The sequence below is a fragment of the Sylvia atricapilla genome, chromosome 29, assembly GCF_009819655.1.
Source record: "Sylvia atricapilla isolate bSylAtr1 chromosome 29, bSylAtr1.pri, whole genome shotgun sequence".
Classification (NCBI taxonomy): Eukaryota; Metazoa; Chordata; class Aves; order Passeriformes; family Sylviidae; genus Sylvia; species Sylvia atricapilla.
Genome location: NC_089168.1, coordinates 1,379,833 through 1,397,960, shown reverse-complemented (window position 1 = coordinate 1,397,960; position 18,128 = coordinate 1,379,833). Strand labels below are relative to the sequence as shown.

General features: G+C 58.7%; 2 protein-coding genes across 2 annotated transcripts; both read right to left on the bottom strand.

Annotated features, from left to right (window-relative positions):
- Positions 1-900: 900 nt before the first annotated feature.
- Positions 901-11,292, bottom strand: EIF4B (eukaryotic translation initiation factor 4B). Its single transcript, XM_066337598.1, is given in 16 exon segments — positions 901-1,085; positions 1,574-1,628; positions 1,731-1,815; positions 2,061-2,085; positions 2,087-2,129; positions 2,746-2,956; positions 3,036-3,154; positions 3,616-3,850; positions 4,038-4,205; positions 4,390-4,500; positions 4,915-5,058; positions 5,229-5,283; positions 5,475-5,591; positions 6,670-6,878; positions 7,833-7,970; positions 11,199-11,292. Coding segments are annotated over 16 exon segments (1,806 nt in total). The 5' UTR covers positions 11,212-11,292; the 3' UTR covers positions 901-1,007.
- Positions 11,293-12,281: 989 nt separating this feature from the next.
- On the bottom strand, positions 12,282-18,083 carry KRT18 (keratin 18). Its single transcript, XM_066337576.1, has 7 exons — positions 17,500-18,083; positions 16,663-16,745; positions 15,398-15,554; positions 15,160-15,324; positions 14,415-14,540; positions 13,596-13,822; positions 12,282-12,477 (listed from the first exon to the last, which is right to left on the bottom strand). The coding sequence occupies exons 1-7, from the start codon at positions 17,938-17,940 to the stop codon at positions 12,372-12,374; spliced, it is 1,305 nt and encodes a 434-aa protein (XP_066193673.1). The 5' UTR covers positions 17,941-18,083; the 3' UTR covers positions 12,282-12,371.
- Positions 18,084-18,128: the final 45 nt, after the last annotated feature.

Sequence of the window (18,128 nt, the reverse complement as noted above, 5' to 3'; positions counted from 1 at the left end):
GGAAGAAATAAGGAAGTGGAACAGGAAGGGGGAGAGGAGGAAAAGATGGTGGAAGTAAGGAGGAAGATGGAGGAGGAAAAGCAGGAATAAAGGAATGAAGGAGGACGAAGAAAGAGGGGGAAGTGGGGACAAGGAAGAGGAAGGATGGAATGAGGAAAGAGAAATACTCAAGAAGGAAAAAGAAGGAAGCCCTGAGAGAGGAAGACTAATGTCAGGGCAGGGAATTCCCCCTGTGGGGGCTTTGGGAACTGCCCCGTTCCCCTTCGAGGAGGGGAGAAGGGCAGAAGGATCTGGGGCCTTTCTCGATCTTTTCAAGCTCATTTTTATTGGAGAAAACAAAGTAGCCTCCAACCTGGGGGAGAACCCCAAAATTCCCCCAAGACCTCCCAAAACTTCTGGGAAGGTTCTTTTTACACATTTTTACAGCCCACCCCAAATCCCAAAATCTGGAATTATCCTGAGGTTCTGGGGTGGAAATCCAGGTTTTCCTGTGTAAAGGGCAGGGTTTGCATCCCAAAAATTGGGGGGGGGGGTGGGGGGGGGGGGGAATTGAGGGGACACCCGTGAGCAAGAGGATGATGAAAGTGTCTGGGGGAAATTGACAATCCAGAGGTGCAAAACATGGGGGGCAGAGTGGGATCCCAGACCCCGGAGGATTTGGCAGGATTGCACACCTCCCCATCCCTGTTTTGGAGGGGCTCCAGTGAGGCTTGGGGTGGGAGGAAGGCCAGCTATTCCTCACCCCTTATTCCATGGAAAACACAGAGTGGGGGGCTGCTTTTCCTTTGAGAAAACTCTTGGAATTACCCCTCCTGCCCCCCGGGCCTATTTTGGGGTGATTCCCGTGTATTCAGGGTGGGGTTTTTTCAGGATTTAAGAAGCCGTAGCTGAGGGAACTGATGAGTTTTAGGCTTTATTTCCGTCTCGCCTGGATCAAAGTTGGGATTTTTGGGAATCTCCGGAGGTTCCCGCGGTGGCTGAGGAGGAGGAGGAGGGGGAGGAAGCTTTTACTCAGCTCCTTCTTCATCATCACCTTCATCCTCCCCATCCATGGAGAGCGCGGCATATTTGCTGGCATGGCTGAACTGCAGGGAAAACCAGGAAAAATACCCAAAGATGGGATTTGAGGAGGATGAAGACCCTTAGAGGATCTTTATTCCAAAACCAGGGGGTCACAGGGGGGGCTAGAGACATCCAAAATTGCTGGGGTGGTTCAGCTGGGAGGGCCAGGGGGGTCATTATTGAAAAAAATTCCCAAAACCCCAAGATTTGGAGAGGATGAAGACCCCACCAAGGGGGTCTGCACCCCAAAAAAGGGGTCTCAGACTGTCCATGGCTGAACTGTGGGGGTGGGCAGGAGGAGGGGGGCACTGTAACAGAGAATTGCCAAAACACTCCAGAAAGTGAGATTTGAGGAGTCAAAGTCCCCTGGGGGTTCATTCACCCCAAAGAGGAGTCACAGACCCATCAGCTAACTGGAGGCATGGGAGGTCAGTTATGGTGAAAATTCCCCCAAACCCAGGATCTGACAGGGGTCCCTCCTCAAGTCTTGGGTCCCCCCCTGGATCCTTACAGAGGGGGGGTTCTCCTCCAGTTTCTTTGGCTCGTGCTCCTTCCGAGGGTCCCTCCTGGGGGGCAGAGATCAGAGGATCAGAGGTCAATTCCCGGGGAAATTCCCAGAGCCCGGGGGGTTTCCCGGTTCCTGAGGGGGGGTCTGGGGGTGGCCTCACCTCTCAGGGTCCCCTGTGGGGCCGCGGCTGCAGCTCCGGCCCTTGGAGCTGCTCTCCCGACCCCCCTCCGGCTTCAATTCCTCTGCTGGGAAAGGATGAGGGGAGTGTCACAGCCCCCAAACCCCCCCGAGCCTCCCAGCGAGGCCTCGAAACCCTGGAAACCCCTAACCCCTTTTAAACCCCTCCTCCACCAAATCCCCTGATACCAACCTCCCCCTGAGCTCCTCCAAAATCCCCAACCCCTCCCTAAACACTTTCTGAGCCCCCAAGTCTCCCCCAAATCCCCGAAACCTGCTCCAGGCCCTCCCAGTCCCCTCCTCCCATTCTCACCTCTCCTCTGGGGGGTCTTGGGGGGGGGCCCCATCATCTCCATGGGGGGAGGGGCCAGGGGGACCCCCACTGGAAAAAGAAAAAAGAGGGGAAGGGGCATCAGGGGGGTCCCTGGAATGGCGCCATTCATAGGAATGGTGGGGTGGGGCCTGGGAATGTTGGGATAGGGCCTGGGAATGTTGGGGTAGAGCACAGGAATATTAGAACGGCGCACAGCGAATTCCTGGGAATATTGGGATGGGGCACACGAACACCCCTGAGCCCCAGGAAAGTTGGGATCAGGCACAAGGATGCTGGGATGGAGCCCAGAACACACCTGAAAATGGTAGGAGGGAACACAGGAAGGTTGGGATGGGCAGAAGAGCCTCCATAGGCCTCAGGAGGATGGGGATGTGCCACAGAACACTGGGAAGGGGCGTAGGAATATTGAGACATGCAGCAGGAACATCCCTGGGCCACAAGAATGTTGGGATGGGCCAGTGATTCCATGGAATGGCCCACAGGAACACTGGGATGGGGCACAGGAACATCTCTGGGATTCAGGAATTTTGGGATGGGCCCTAGAAAGGACAGGGGCCCCTTCTCCTGGCCCTTGGAAGGGGCTCCACCAGGGAAAACCAGGGACCCATGGAACGCTTCGGGCTCGAAAAGCTGCCTCCAGGCCGCTCCTTCCTGGGACACCCACCTTGTCGGGGAGGGCTGCTCGGAGTCAGAGCTCTGGGAATTGCCGGGGGGGTTCTGGCTGCTCCGCTTCATCCAGGCGTTTTCCTTGGGAGGTGGCGCCGGCATCACCTTCGGCTTCTCCTCCCGGGATTTGGAGGGTGGTGAGGGCGGCTCCTCCTCTTTTCCTAGAGGCTCATTTTCCAGGGATTTCTCACTCTCCCTCCTCCGTGTGGCTGGGGGGACACAAATTCATGTGGGAGCTGCCGGACACCCTGGGCTGAGATGCTCTGGTTGTGCCGGATCCCAACTCACTCCTGCCGGTGGGGCCTGAGCCCACAGACGTTCCTGGTGGTCCCGCAGGGCCACTCTGGGAGGATTCGCTGCCTGTCCGGGATCGCTCCTGGTTCTCCTCGCTCCGCCAGCTCGGATGCCTGGCATAGGGTGGAAATAGGATCAGCAGGCTGGGAAAGGGGTGCTCCATCCCACCTTTCCCACAGGATGGGCACCATTCCCCCCAAACCACCCACAAGGGATCATTCCCACCCATCCCATTTTTTTCACAGGGACCATTCCTTGTCCCTCCCATCTCTGTGGCGATCAGCCTCGAATTTCTTGAGGGATCATTTCCATCCTATCCCACCTCTCCATGGGGATCATTCCCTGCCCTCCCCCACCTCTGCCATGGGATAACTCCCAGCCCATATCCCCTTTCCTAAGAGACCATTCCCTACCTCTCCCCTCTTGGGTGGGATCATTCTTCGCCCATTCCACCACTACCAAGTGATCATTCCTTACCTATCCCACCTTTCCCAAGAGACCATTCCAGCCCTTCCCACCCTTCCCAAGGGATCGTCCCCATTCCATTCCCTCTTTCCCAAGGCACCATTCCCACCTTTCCCGGGGCCGTCTGTCGATCCTCTTGTCATCCTCCAGCTGCCGCTGGAGTTTTTCCTGCTCCTTCTGGAGCCGCTCCTCCACTTCCCGCTCCCGAGCCGCTGTATCCACAGGCTTGGCTCCCCCGAAGATGGAAGCAGCCCGGCTGGATTGGGCAGCGGGAGCTGTGGAAGTTTCCTCTTCCTTGGGAGCACTCCGGGGCTTCAGGTTGAGCTTCGGTCTCTGGGTGGGACCTGGGAACGAGCCGGGAGATCCCGGTGGGCACTGATCCCACCTGGAACAGTGCTGGGACTGACAGGATAATCCCTGTCCCACGCCACCATTCCCACGGAACATTCCCTTCCCCCACCCACCTTTCTTAAGGGATCATTCCCATTCTATCCAGCCTTTCCCAAAGTAACAGTCCCAGTCCCACCCCACCTCTGTCCTCACGGCGGTAATCATCCCGGCCGTAATCATCCCGGGAATTCCACCGATCCATCCGGTCATCCCGCCGGTCATAACGATCCTCATAGCCACGGTAGTCATCATCCCGGCGGTATCCGCTCCCAAAGGCTCTCCGGCCACTGCCTATTCGGGAATCGTATCCTGGAGAAGGAGAAGGATCTGTGTGACAGTGACTGGGGATAACGCAGCCCAGATTCCCAGTGATAAAGAGTCAGGGAATTTGGAGGATTCCCAGTTACTTGCTGGCCATGGGGTGTGTGTGTGTGTGCTGTGTGCGCGTCTCGCTCCCACTCTCTCTGCCCCGAAAATCCTTGGGAATTCCCACCTCGGTCGTAATCCCTGCTGCGGTCGTCGTAGCGATCCCGGCTCCCAAAGCCACGATCCATGTCCCGCCGTGGCCCGTCCCGATACCGGTCATCATAGCGATCACGATATCCTGAAGTGCAATGGCATTTTACTGGGATTGGCAGAGACTCCATGAAAGGAGGAAAATCCCAGTACTGCTCCACATGGGAGAGCAGGAGGCCCCACTATTCCTACAAACTGAGCTCAGGTGAGAATAAGGAGTTTGGGGAATTAGTGAGTTTGGGTGGGAATGAGAGCAGAGAACAAATGAGCTCCAAATGGGGAAAGAACAAGCTCAGGGTGAGAATGAGTTCTGGGAATACATTAGCTCCAGGAGGGACTTCTGGGAATGAATGAGGACCAAAACAAGCTCAGGGTGGGAATGAGCTCAGCTAGCTCCTAATCTCAGGCAGAGCTGTATCAGGTGCCCCTGGACAATGCTGGTTCCCAGGACACAGGGGAAGGAGGGAGTGCCTGGAATGCTGGGCTTGTTCCCTTCACTCACTGTCCCCAAATCCATCGTCACTCCGGCGCGGGGGGTAGTCATCGAAGGTGTCGGGAGCAGCCGGACGTGCGCGCCAGTCGCTCTCGAACCGCTCCGAGTCCCGGAAGCGATCCCGGTCTCTGCCGAAGCAGCGATCGTCCCGGTCTGCTGAGGGCCAGGGACATGGACAGGGGCAAGGACAAAGAGAAGGAAAGAGAGAGGGAAAGGAAAATTAACAGGAAAGGAAGGAAACAGGGCAAGGTCAGGGCTGGGCCCTTGGCCACTCTCCCTGCGTCCCTACCCCGCCTGATCCACATCCTCAGCTGGACGCTCACCTTTATCCTGAGCTTGATCTGCCACATCCACTCGTATCCTTCTGTTTCCTAAAGACTGGAACAACAGTGGGAAGTGAGTGTTGGCTGGGAATTCCCTCTCGATATCCCACCTGACCCTCCCTTCTCCCAGCTGGAAGCCATTTGCCCCTTTCCTATCACTCCAGCCCCATGTACAAATCCTTCTCCAGGTCCTTGGAGCCCCTTTAGGCCCTGGGATGTGTTCTTGGAAGCTGGGATCGGACTCACCTCTTCGTTGAGGCTCAGGGCCTGGAACAGGGAATCGATATCCTCGAATTCCGCATATCCGAAACCTTTCAACCTCTCAGGATTGGTGGGTTCCCGTGGGAGCCGCACGGCGCTGATCTGCCAAGGGAGGGAAGGCAGGGAAGCTCCCCTCAGGACCTTGGCTTCCAAAGAGGGATGTGGAAGAGTAGCAGGATCTGGGATGGAGCAACTCATGGATATCCAGAGGTTGAGGGGGTTCCTCATGCATAAGGAGGGAAGAGGGGGTCCCACCCCAAACACAGCAGAACTTTCCAACATCTTTGGACTGAGTGACTGGGAAGAGAATTCCAGCTCTGGCAATTGCACTGGGAACAATGGGAAGGGCCAGGTATGCTCTGCAGGCTCCAACCCAGGCTCAGGGAAGCAGGAGCTATCTCAGAGCTCATCCCGGCAGAAAACCAGCCCTGGATATGTCCAGCACAAATCTCACATGGACACAGGGTAGCCCATAACCTTCTTTCCCTGGATTTCGGTTCCCAAAGTGTGGGAGCTCCTTGCTCATTCCTCATCAGAGCCCTGCAAAGTGTCAGGAGCCACCAACATTCTCAAATGACAACTCAGGGGGTCACAGGGTCTCAGAGAATCCCTTGGATTTTCCTGGGATGGATTTCCTGATGGGAAACCTTTTGAAAAGCCAGGATCTAGCTTGGACCCAAGGAGAAGCCACAATGCATGCATGGAGTTATATTTTAAGGATGACAAATTCCAAGGAAGAGGGAAAAGGAATGAGGAAGGCCAAAGCCAGGTGCAGAGCTGGAGAGGGAAGAGCAGGATTGGTTCAAATGGGAATAAACTTGGTTTTCCCCAATTTGGGACTAATTTCCCTGTGCTTTTCAGCACCTCTGTGTGATCTATGAGCTTCCTGATGCTGTTTTCTTTCTATTGGGGTGGGAGCCAGCTGTCCTACCCCACCCCCCCAAGTCTAACCTCCACCTGATTCCACAGGGAAACCCTCCACTGGAGGCTCCTCAATCGCATTGGAGGAGTGGGAATGGCTGACCCACGCCTGGGGATTCAAGGGATTCTCTCAGGATCAACCTACAGACACCCACATCTCAGGAAAACGCCTCATGGCAATGGATACAGGCATCTGATGGGGAGAGAGTGCCCCATCCTGGGTTCCCACAGCACTCCCACCCTCTGGAATGTCACTCACATTGAGCCCTCGGAAGAAATCTTTGATGGACTCTTCCGTGACATCATAGGGCAGGTTTCCCAGGAATGCCGTGTAGGGGGGTGATTTGGGGAGGCGGCTTCTGTCAATGTTGGGCTCGCGGGCGGCGCGCGGCGCCGTGGGAAGGATGGAGCGGTCAATCGGAGGCGCCCGGTAAACGTCATCATCATTGCTGTGCCAGGTGGTGGAGACTGCGGAGAAATCCGAGATGTGGGCACAGATGCACCCCATCAGGGTCAACTGGAGCCCACTGGGGCCATCCAGGGCTGGCCAAGTCAACTGGAGTCAGCAAATCACCCCCAAACCACCCAGAGGGAGGCAGCTGAAAGCAACCGGAGGCAACGGGAAGAAACTGGAATCATCCAGAGCCAACCCGAGAGAACTGGAGTCCAGCAGAGCAATGGCAACTGCCAGCAGCATTGGTAAATCCATGGAAAAGGTGCCCTGAGGCCATCCAGAGCAGCCAAGGCAGGGATAGGCAATCACATGGGATGGCTTTCCAGGATTCATTCCCACTTGGATTCCAGTCTGGCTCAGTGGGAAGCTCTAGTGAATGTGATCCCCAAAACACTCGATATCCCATTCCTGATCCCCCACGTTGCTGGACACTGAGTCTCATCCCTAAGGAAAACTTGCATGCCTCTCCCAGACTCATTATTCCTCAAACCAGGAACAGCCAGTGGATTTTTTCAGTTGTGGGTGCCACTGGCAGGCAGGAATGCCAATCCTGGAGCTGGGAACGCCACTCTGGAAGGCAGGAATTATGTTCCAGGAGCTGGGAATGCAGACCTAGAACCGGAAATGACAGTCTGGGAGCTGGGAAATGCTCTCCATGATCCAGGAATGCCCCTCTGGGGTAAGGGAATATTGATCCTGAAGCAGGAATGCCAGTCTGGGAGCTGGGAATGCCAATCTCACTGCTCAGAATGGTGCCTAGGGATTGAGAATGCTGTTCCACCTCTGGAAATGTTGCTCCAAGGACTGGGAATGCCAATCCCAAAGCTGGAAATGCCACTCTGGGGGCTAGGAATGCTATCCTGGCTCCAGAAATGCTGCTCTGGGGGCTGGGATTGCCAATCCCAAAGCAGGTAATGCCTTCCTGGCTCCAAGAATGACATTCCAGGGGCCAGGAATGCCATGCTCACCTTCCAAGTCGTCGGTCTCGTCGGCCCAGCTCACGGGTTTGGGGATGTAGGTGGGGCCCCCCCCGCCCCCCCCATCCTCCGCCAGGAAATCCGTGAGCGTCAGCGTCTTCCCCTTCTTTGGCTTCTTCTTTGCTGCTGCTGCAGGAGCAACCGGAGACACGGATCAGAGCAGGAATGGGAGTGGGGGGAATGAGGCAGGGAATGTGTGGGAATGAGAGCGGGAATGGGCAGGAAAGAGAGGGAGTAAGATGGAATGAGAATGGGGTCAGAGTGGCAATGATGGGAATGGGAACACGGATGGGTAGGAATGAGAAAGGGAATGGGCAGGAATAAGAGCTGGGACAGGGGGGAATGAGAGTGGGAAAGGGTCAGAAAAAGTGTGGGAATGGGAGGCAATGAGTGGGAATAGGTGGAATGAGAGCAGGGATAGGAACAGGGCAGGGGCAGAGGGGACTGGGGACACTGGGATGGGACACAGACCACTGGAATGGGACTAGAGACACCAGGATGGGACACAGGAATTTGACATGGGACACTGGAATGGGACAGAGGATGCCAGGATGGGACATGAGGAGCTGAGAGGTGACATGAAGTGCCAGGATTGGACATGAGGATCCAGGACATGGGACACTGGGAAGGGACAGGAAGTGCTGTGATGGGACATTAAAATGGGACATGGGATACCAAGAGCTGACAGCAGCCACCAGGATGGGACACAAGGCCTTGGGATGGAGCACAAGGTGACAGATGGGACACAAGGTGAGACATGGGACACTGGGATGGAATGGGAAGAGCTGGGATGGAACAGGAGCCACTGGGAAGGGATATGAGACAGAACAGGAGGAGCCAGGAGGAAACCGTACAGGAGGACATGGAGCATCAGAATGGGACAGGAGACCCTGGGATAGGACACAAGGTGACAGATGTGACATGGGACAACAAAGATGGGATGGGATGAACTGGGATAGGACAACAGACTGGACAGGACATGCCAAGAGGGGACACGAGATGGGACACAGGGCATCAGGATGAGATGGGAAGTGCTGGCATATAACTCAGAGCACCAGGATGGGACAGGAGGTGTCAGGATGGGACATGAGGAGCCGAGAAAGGACAGGAGCCACCAAGATGTGACACCAGTCATTGAGATGGGACATGAAGCATCAGGATAGGGCACAAGGCAACAGGATGGGACACAAGATGGGACATGGGGTACTGAGATGGGACAAGAAGGCACTGGGAGGGCATACAGGATGGGACACAAGTCATCTGGGTGGGATATGGCACCGAGAAAAGATGTAAACTGTTGGGATAGGCCACAAGGGCATCAGGAAAGGTGCCACTGGGATGGGACAGAAGGAACTGGGAAGGGATATGGGGCACCAGGATGCAAGAAACTGGCATGGGACAGGAGGAGGCACAGCAGGAGCCAGGAAGTGGCAGGAAGGGACACAAGATGGGACATGAGGCACTGGGATGGGACAGGAGCCACTGGGACAGGACACGGATGGGATATGAAGAGTTGGACATGAGGACCTGGGAGAGAGACAGGAGACACCAGAGTGGGACACAGCTCCAGACTGGGACATGGGACATCAGGATTGGACAGGGGCCACTGGGAGGGGTCACATGAGGGGACAGGAGCCACCAAACCATCCCCCAGCCCCCTTTATTTGCTATTTCCACTGAGAAAATTGTTTCCCCCATCCCACTCCCTATGGGGACACACCAAGGCACATGCTGTGACCCTCCTGGAAAACGGGGATATTTCCTGGAAGGCGGGCTTTGATTCACAATTCCCCCAGTATTCCCACCTTCCAGGAAGAACTGCCACCCTCATGCGGCTCTGCTGCTGGATCTGGGACCTTTCCTGGCAAAAATGCCGCATTTTCCATGAGAAATCCCTCCGGGTGGAGCTGGGGTGTGTGTCTTGGAGCCCCAAAGAAGTTATGGATTCCCCTCCTTCCCCATCAGGATTTGGAGAGGTCAACTGTGCTCCCAGGGGAAGGAAAACTGATGTGTTTTTAGGATATGAAAGAGAAAGGCTTGGAAAAACATTCCCCTCTCTTTTTTAAGGAGAGATCATAAATTTTTGGACTGTCACAGCTCTGAGCAGAGAGTGGAATAATAATTAATTAATCAACTAAAGGGTTTTAATGAGACTAAAAAGGATGGAGGTGAGATGCTGAGACTGTCACGTAATGGCCTGGAAATGTATTATTCCATGGAAACCCAGCATGGAGAGAACCATCACCAGTGTTTTGCTGTGGGAATTGGGAGAGGGTGGTGGTGGTACGTGAAACCTCTGGCATGGCTCTATCTTCACCCAATCCCTCCCTACCATGGATTTCAGATAAGTGCGGGGCTGTTCCGGGAATCCTACAGGAATCCCAGCCTGGGATCCGAGAGCCCCAAGACCCTCAGAGCTGTCCCTGGGTGACCCGACCTCCCCCAAGAAATCAGCCTGGGACACCCCTGGGAATGCGGGAAGGACCTGAGGTCCAGGGAAAGCTGGAACAGGAATGGATCCAGGTGGGAAACACCAAACCTGGGGATGGGGGGGGGTGTCACCTTCCAGCCCCTCGTGCTCACCCCTCCCGCTCCAAGGAGAGTCGGGGATCGCGGCGGATGCTGCGGGAGCGGGAACGGAGGGGGAACCAGGTTGGGACTGGGGGGAGTCTGGTGTGCCCACCACCCCGGGACCAACCCTGGAGGGGCTGGGCGGGGTCATATCCCGCCCCGCCTCCCCCGTTATTAACCCCAAGGAGCCTCAAGGGCACCGCGGGCCCGGGAAGGGGTTCCCGGTGCAGCCCCCGAGGGCAGATGTGTGTATGTGGGGGGCGGGGGAGCTGATCCCACCTCCCCCCCCAAACTCCCTGCAGAGGGGCCTCGCCGACCCCCGCCCGTTCGCGGCCACGTGGGCGCGTCGCCCCCTCCCCCCCCTCCCGCGCGCACGCGCTGAGCCGCGCCCGGCGCGCGCACGTCAATCACCGGCTAGGGGCACGCACGTCAATCACCAGCCGGGCGCGCGCGCCCCCGCCAATGGGACTCGGGGGGGTGCTGGGGGGGCTCGGCGCGCGCACGTCAATCAGGGGCCGCGCGCGCAACCCCGCCAATGGGAAGCGGCGGGGGGGCTGGAAGGGCGCGCGACCGCCCTGAGGGGACGCGGCGGAGGAGGAAGGGTGGGGGGGGGGGTCGGTTTTCCCGCCGCTTCCCCCGGTTTTCCCGCCACCACCTTCCCCCCTGGCTCCATCTCCGAGAGCGGCAGTGCCCGGAGCAGCCCCGGGGCCGCCATTGGTGTCGCCATCAGTGCCCAAAGAGCCCCGCGAGGGCCGCCGGGGCCCGGGCCCGCGGCGCAGCGCTCACCTGGGGCCGCCATGTTGGGACGAGGCAGAGAAGGCAAAGGACCCGGATGGCGGCGTCACGTGACCACGAGCGTCGCGCCCTGTCAGCGGGCGGGGTAAAGAGGAGGGCGTGGTCTGGCTCGGGGGCGGGGCCTGGCCCCGGGGGCGGGGCCGGATGGGTCTGCGGGGGAGGGGGCGGAGGGGGAGGGACCTTCGGGACCTTCGGGACCCTCCCACCGGCACCCCGGCGAGCGGGACCCCCGGGCAGTGACAGCCCCCAGCACCGGCCGGCACCGCCAGCCCCCGGCACGGGCACCCAAGGCACCACGGACTGCTCGGAACTCCTGGGCAGCGACACCTCCGGGCCGTGACAGCCCGGACACCGAGACGCCCCAACACCGTCACTCCCCGGACCCTAAGACGCTGCGGCCTCTGGGCACTGACACCTCACGGGATTCCCGGTCACTGGGACCCCTGACATCAGGATCCCCGGACACGGGCTCCCTCACACACTGACCGCCCCGGGCGCCGCGATGCCCCCGACACCGACACCCATGGCAGCCCCCCGAGACCCCCGGTTCAGGCAACCCCGGGCACCACCACCCTTCCCCGTCTACTGACACCCCCAGCACTCCCGGATACCGCGACCCCCGGGCACAGACACCCTCAGGCATCTTCACCGGGATCCCTGGGCACTGATACCTCCAGAGGTGTCAGTGCCGACCCCCGAGGAGCCCCCTACACCGGGACTCCCGGGTACGAGGATCCCCGCGACCCGGAGCACCGCACTGGGAACCCCGGGTACTGCAGCCCGGAGCTCGGGGCTGACTCCGGGACTGGAGGGGACAGGACGTTTTGGGGTCCTCCCAGCTGGTTCTGGGAGGTCAGTCCCCCCGAGGACCCCGACATGGGCGGGGGACGAAAGGGGTGTCCCAGGCGGGCATTGGTGACCGGGGGTCGGTATGAAGATGGTGACAAGGAAGGGGTACAGGTATCCATTGCTCCACTGACAGCCCCCACACCCCGTGCCTCAGTTTCTCCTCGTTCTCAGCCCCATGTCCCACCCCCATTTCCCCCTCGAAAGGACACACCAGCACATCCCATCTCCCATTCATGGCATTCACCACTTTATTTGGATCTATTGGGGCTCGAGGGCCCCCCGGGTTTCGGAGCCCAGGGATCCCCTGTGACCCCCTCAGTAGGTGCGGACCTTCACCTCCCTGGTCTCTGTGATCACGCGCTGGGTGGTCCCTGTCCCTGCCGTGGTGGCCGTGGTCTCCTTGTCCAGGGCATCCCTCAGGCTGCAGGGAGGGGTGGTTAGGGGTGGGGGCACCTGGAGGACCCCTCCCCATGCCAGTAGTGTCCCGCTTAGTGTCACCAACAGGTGATAGAGATGGAATGTCCAGGGCGATTGGACTGGGGGTCTCCCAACACCCTGGAGATTGTCCCCTCTGGCTGTCACCACTGTCCCCTGGCTGTTCCCAAAATATTGTAACTGGTAGGACTTGGACATTTGGACACTTGGGGTTCATCCCCTCTGATGTCACCATTGTCCCCATCCCCAACCATCCTGAAGGACAGAACTCAGATATATGATCTCCTGCAATCATTCCCCCTGGACATCACTGCTCTCCCCTGGCTGTCTCCAAAATCTTGTAACTGGTGGGACGTGGAAACCTCATCACAGGAGGCTCATCCACTCTGGGTGTCCTCACTGTCCCCTCCCCATGCCAGGGATGGCACCTGGACACTCCATTCCTGGGATTATCCCTTCCCAGCCCACATCCCCCCCTCCTCTGTCTCCATTTTCCCCTCACCTCAACTTCTACCCCACCTAAACTCCCCTGTACCTGGATTTCCCCCTCACCTGAACTCCGCCCCTCTGAATTTCCCCCTCACTCTCATACCTGAGCTCACCCCCCAAACTTCCTGAGCTCTCTCTGCTCACCTTCTCCCAAACTTAAACCTCCCCCTCTCACCTGAACCCCTGTACCTGAATGCCCCCCCCCCCCCCCACATTCTCCCCTGTACCTGAACTCCCCCCCGGTTTGAACTTCCACCCCCTGTACCTGGCTTCTTTCCCCTCCTCAGCTGAACCACCCATATCTGAACTACACTCCCAAATTCCCTGCTGGCTTGAACTTCTAACATCCCATACCTGAATTCCTTCCCTCTCCATCAAACTCGCCCCTGAACCCACTCATACCTGAACTCCCCCAAACGCCTCCCCCTCACCTGAATCCCCCTCCCCCAACTCAAACTTCCTCACTCACCTGAACTCACTCCCCCTGTACCTGAACTTCCTCTCTCACCTGACGTTCCACCCCGGGGGTACCTGAATTCCTTTTCCCCCCACCTGAAGTCCCCCCCCCCCTCCTCACCCCCGTACCTGATCCTCTCCCCAGTCCCCCCCGCTCACCTGAAGCCGCCGTCGTCACCCTCCAGCAGCTGCCGATATGTCGCGATCTCGGCCTCCAGCCGGTCCTTGAGGCCGAGCAGCTCCCGGTGCTGCTCGTTCTGCCGCTGGAGCTGTGCCCGCACGTCCCGCAGCTCCGCCTCTACCGCGCTCACCTGGAGCTGCACCTGCGCCAGGTGAGCCCCGGCCCGGGCCTCGGCCTCGGCCAGCGCTGCCTCCAGACCCGCGTTCTGGGGGTTAAAGGGGTTTTGGGCAGGTTCACCCCGGTCTGAGCCTCAGCCTCGACCATGGCAGCCTCTAAATCTGTGTTCTGGGGGGTTCGGCGGAGGGAAGTAAAAGGGGTTTAGGGGAGTCAGTACCCCTGAAATGGGAGGTTTGGAGGATCTGCACCAGAAAATGCAGGGGGAGTAACTTTGGGCTCAGCCAGTGCTGCCTCCAGACCCAAGTTCTGGGGGAACTTGGGGCTTCTGTGGAGGTTCACCCTGAGCTTTGGTCAATGCAGCCCCCAAACCTGTGTTCTGGGGAGATCAGGGGAGAATTAGGGAGTCTGGTAGGGGTTCACCCTGGCCTGACCCTCAGCCTTAGGCAGCACTGCCCCCAGCCCTGAGTTCTGGGGGATTCGGAGGGTTTAGGGGGTGGGGGGTCAGGACCTCAAAAATGGCCTTTGGGGGGCTGGAGTTATGGGTTGAGGGTTGGCAGGGTTTTGGGGCTCTGGAGCCATGAATTAAGGGGTTAGGTTTTTTTTGGGGGGGACTTGGAGTTTTGAGGCTGTTGATTGAGGGATTTGGGGGGTTAGGGGTTTTGGGGGAGATTTAAGGGTACCTGATTGCGCAAGGCCTCAAGGTCAATCTCAAGGGTCTGCAGTGAGCGACGCAGGGCTCCGACAGTGCCTCGCGCTGTGTCCAGGTCCTTTGTGCTCTGAGTCACCTCCAGGGTGGTCTCCGTGATCTGGGAGGGGAAAGAAGGGGTCGGGGGGGGGTCTGGGGACACACTTGGGGTCTGGGGGACAGCAGCCTTGGTCCCACCCCAGTTCTGAAGGGGATGTGGGGAATGAGATCATCCCAAGAGGACCCACACTCAGGCATGGGGGGCCCACATTTGGGCGCCTAGAAGGGGCTCCAAACTTGGACCCCCTTGGATAGAGGCCACCCCAAAATGTCCCCAAGATTGGGTCAGGAGCCTTCTGGAGCAGTTCACCCCAGAAGTCCCCTCGAAAACATCCTAAATCTCCACCCTAGACCCCCCTGGGTCTGCCACCCCTCCCTCTCTCCTTTGTGGGACTCCTTTGGGGTCCTCCCATGCCAGCCTGAGAACACCTCCCAAAAGGTGTTTTCCCCTTGCTTAGGACCCCCAGGTGACACCCCACTGGGGACACCTTTATGGACCATCACTGGGGACCCTTGGGTGTGGACTGTGGGGGGGTTGGGGGCCCCAGTTCCCACCTCCTCTGCTTCTCCAGGTCCTCCGCGGATTTTAAGACCAGGGCATTGTCCTGCACCTGCAGCTCCCTCAGGACCATTTCGGGGGCTGTTTTGGGGTGGGGTTTAGGGTTTTTTGGGTTCCTTACCTGCTGCCCCCACTGCTTCTCCAGATCCTCCAGGTTTTTCTGGGCCAGGGCATCGTACTGAGCCCGCAGCTCCCCCAGGACCTTCCCTAAATCCTGCGACCGCGGTGCATCCACCTCCACCGTCAGCGCTGACTGTGAGACCTGCGCCCGCAGGTCCTGCACTTCCTGGGGGCAGAGTGGGTCAGTTTGGTGTCCCACGGCGCCCCCTCCCCGAGGCCCCCAAGCCCCCTAGACCCACCTGGTCGTGGTCCTTGCGCAGCAGGATCAGCTCCTCACGCAGGGCCTCAATGTCCCCCTCAAGCTGCAGCCGCGTCATGTTGGTGTCGTCCAAGACCTTGCGCAGCCCCGCGATGTCGCCATCCACCGACAGCCGGATGGCCAGCTCCGCCTCAAACCTGGAACACCGCAGGAGCAGGGCCACAGCCAGAGTGGGACATGGAGCAGAGCCAGCCTCATGCCTGTTCATAACCTTGTCCTCATCCTGTTTCTGTCCCCGATGTATCCTTGTCCCCCAGCCCTAGCATCAGCCCCATTTCCATCCCCAGCCTAAGACAGCCTTTTCTTCATCCTTGTTCAATCCCTGTCATCCTCATCCCCATTTCCATGCCCATCATATCCCTTTCTCCATCCCCATCCCATCCCCATTCCTGTCTCATCCTCTTCCTCATCCTCCTGTCCCATCCCTCTCCCCATCCACGTTTGCATTCCTGTCCCATCCCAATTCTCACCTACAGCTGTCCCCATCCCTGTCCTTTTCCCTGCCCCTATCCAGATTCCCATCTCCATTCCCACTCCATCTTTGGCCTTGCCACGGTGGAAATCATCCTGATTTCCATCCTCAGCCCATCCCTGTCCCTGTCCATATCTCTATTCCATCCTTGTCCTTGTGCACGTCCCTGTCCCATCTCCAGCCCCATCCTTATCTCTGTCTCCACCCCATTCCCATCCCTGTACCCACCTCCTTCCCACCCATCCCCATTCACTCTCTACCCCAACCCCATCCTTGCCTCCATTACTACCTGTTCTCCTCCTAGTCCCTCCCCATCCATTTCCACCCTATTCCCATTCCCACTCTTTTTTCCGTGCTTGTCTTCATCCCATCTCCCTCACCATCTTTATCCCCATTCACATCCCACTCCTATTCTCACTCCTGTTTCCATCCTCGTCCTTGCCCTCATCCATCCCAATCTCGTCTCCATCCTCATCCCCATTCACACCCCCATCCTCACCCTCATCCCCACTTCATCTTTATCCCCATTCCTAAGCAATCCCACCCCTATTCCCATCTCCATTACCATCTTGTTTACAGCTCCATTTTCACCCCTATCTCCATTTCCACTCAATGCCCAGTCCCACGCCTATTCCCAGCCCACCTGCACCCTCTTTTCCATCATATTCTCACCCCCACTTCCATCTCTACTCTCACTCCATCCTCATTCCTGTGTCATCCCTGCCATGTTCCCACCCCCATTATTCCCATTCTTCCCAGTATCTTGCCCTCACTTGACCCGGAAGTCATCGGCCGCCAGCCGCGCGTTGTCAATCTGCAGCACCGTCCGTGCATTCTCCACTGTGCTCTCCAGGATCTGGGGTGGGGACACAAGGACACACATGGATACAGGGGACACATGGACATGGGGGGATATGGGGATATGTGCAGATAATAGGGACATGTAGGGACACATGGACATGGGGACATGGACATGAGTGGACATAGGGATATAGGCACTCATGGAGGGGAAGACATGTGGGGGGACACAGGTGGACACAGATAGTCATGGAGACACATGGACCCAAGTGAACATATGGATATGGGGGGACAGGTGAATGGAACAGATGGTCACGTGGACCTAGGGACAGCAGGGACACAGGGACACGTGTCACCGTCACCGTGGCAAGATGACTTCCTTGGCCCCCCTTCCCCGCAGGGCCTCGCCCCGGAACAGCAGCGATAATCCGGGGCGGGGGCGGGGCGGGGGCCTAGGTGTGTGTGGGGGGGTGAGGGGGGGTGAGGGGTGCCGGTCACCTTAAGGAGGCTCCAGGAGGGGCTTTGTGGGGGCTGGCGGGGGGTCATTTACCCAAAAATTGGAAAAATGGAGGGGGGCTCCTTTGACACTGCCCCACTCCAGTGGCCGCGGTCACGTCCCTTCGCCCCACACAAAAACAGCCCTGCGGGGAAGAACCCACCCCGCGCCCCCCACCCATGGGGACATAGAGATCTCCCCATATCCCCCCTATACCCACCCAGAGACTCACAGACCCCTCACAGATGCAAAGTTCAGCCCTTTCCCCTCCCCCACCCCGAGTTAATGTTTAACCCCAACCCCTCGGCGCCCCCACCTTGTCCCGCAGCTCCTCGATCAGCTCCCATTGGGGGCTCCAGTCATGGGCGCTGGGCCCCTTTTGGGCCATAAACTCCCGGATTTGCGTCTCCAGCTGCCGGTTTTTCCGCTCCAGGCTCCGCACCTGCTCCAGGTACGTGGCCAGGCGGTCGTTGAGGTCCTGCATCGCCTCCTTCTCGTTGGCCACGGCCCCGGAGCCCCCCAGAAAGACATTACACCCCAGGCCGGCCCCATAACCGGCCCCAAAGGCCCCCCCAGAGCTGCTCAGAGTGCGGGTGACGGAGATGCGGGACCCCGCGCCCCCCGCCCCCGCGTACACGCTGGCGGCGCTGCCCAGGGGGGCGAAGCGGCGGCCGGGGACGATCCCAGGGGTCCCGAGGGTCCCCATCCCGCCGGAGCGGACGGAGCTGGAATAGACGGTGCGGCGGGAGAAGCTCATGGGGACGGTGATCCCACGGCGGGAGCCCGAGAGTCGCACGGACGGACACACGGATGGAATTCCGGGCGGGAATTCTGGCCGGGATTTATAGCCGGGAGCGGCCCCACGGCACCTCCCCACGGCCTCGCTCCCGGGAAGGTGCGGCTGGAGCCGGCCCAGCGCTTTGTTCCTGCGGGAATCGGCTCCAC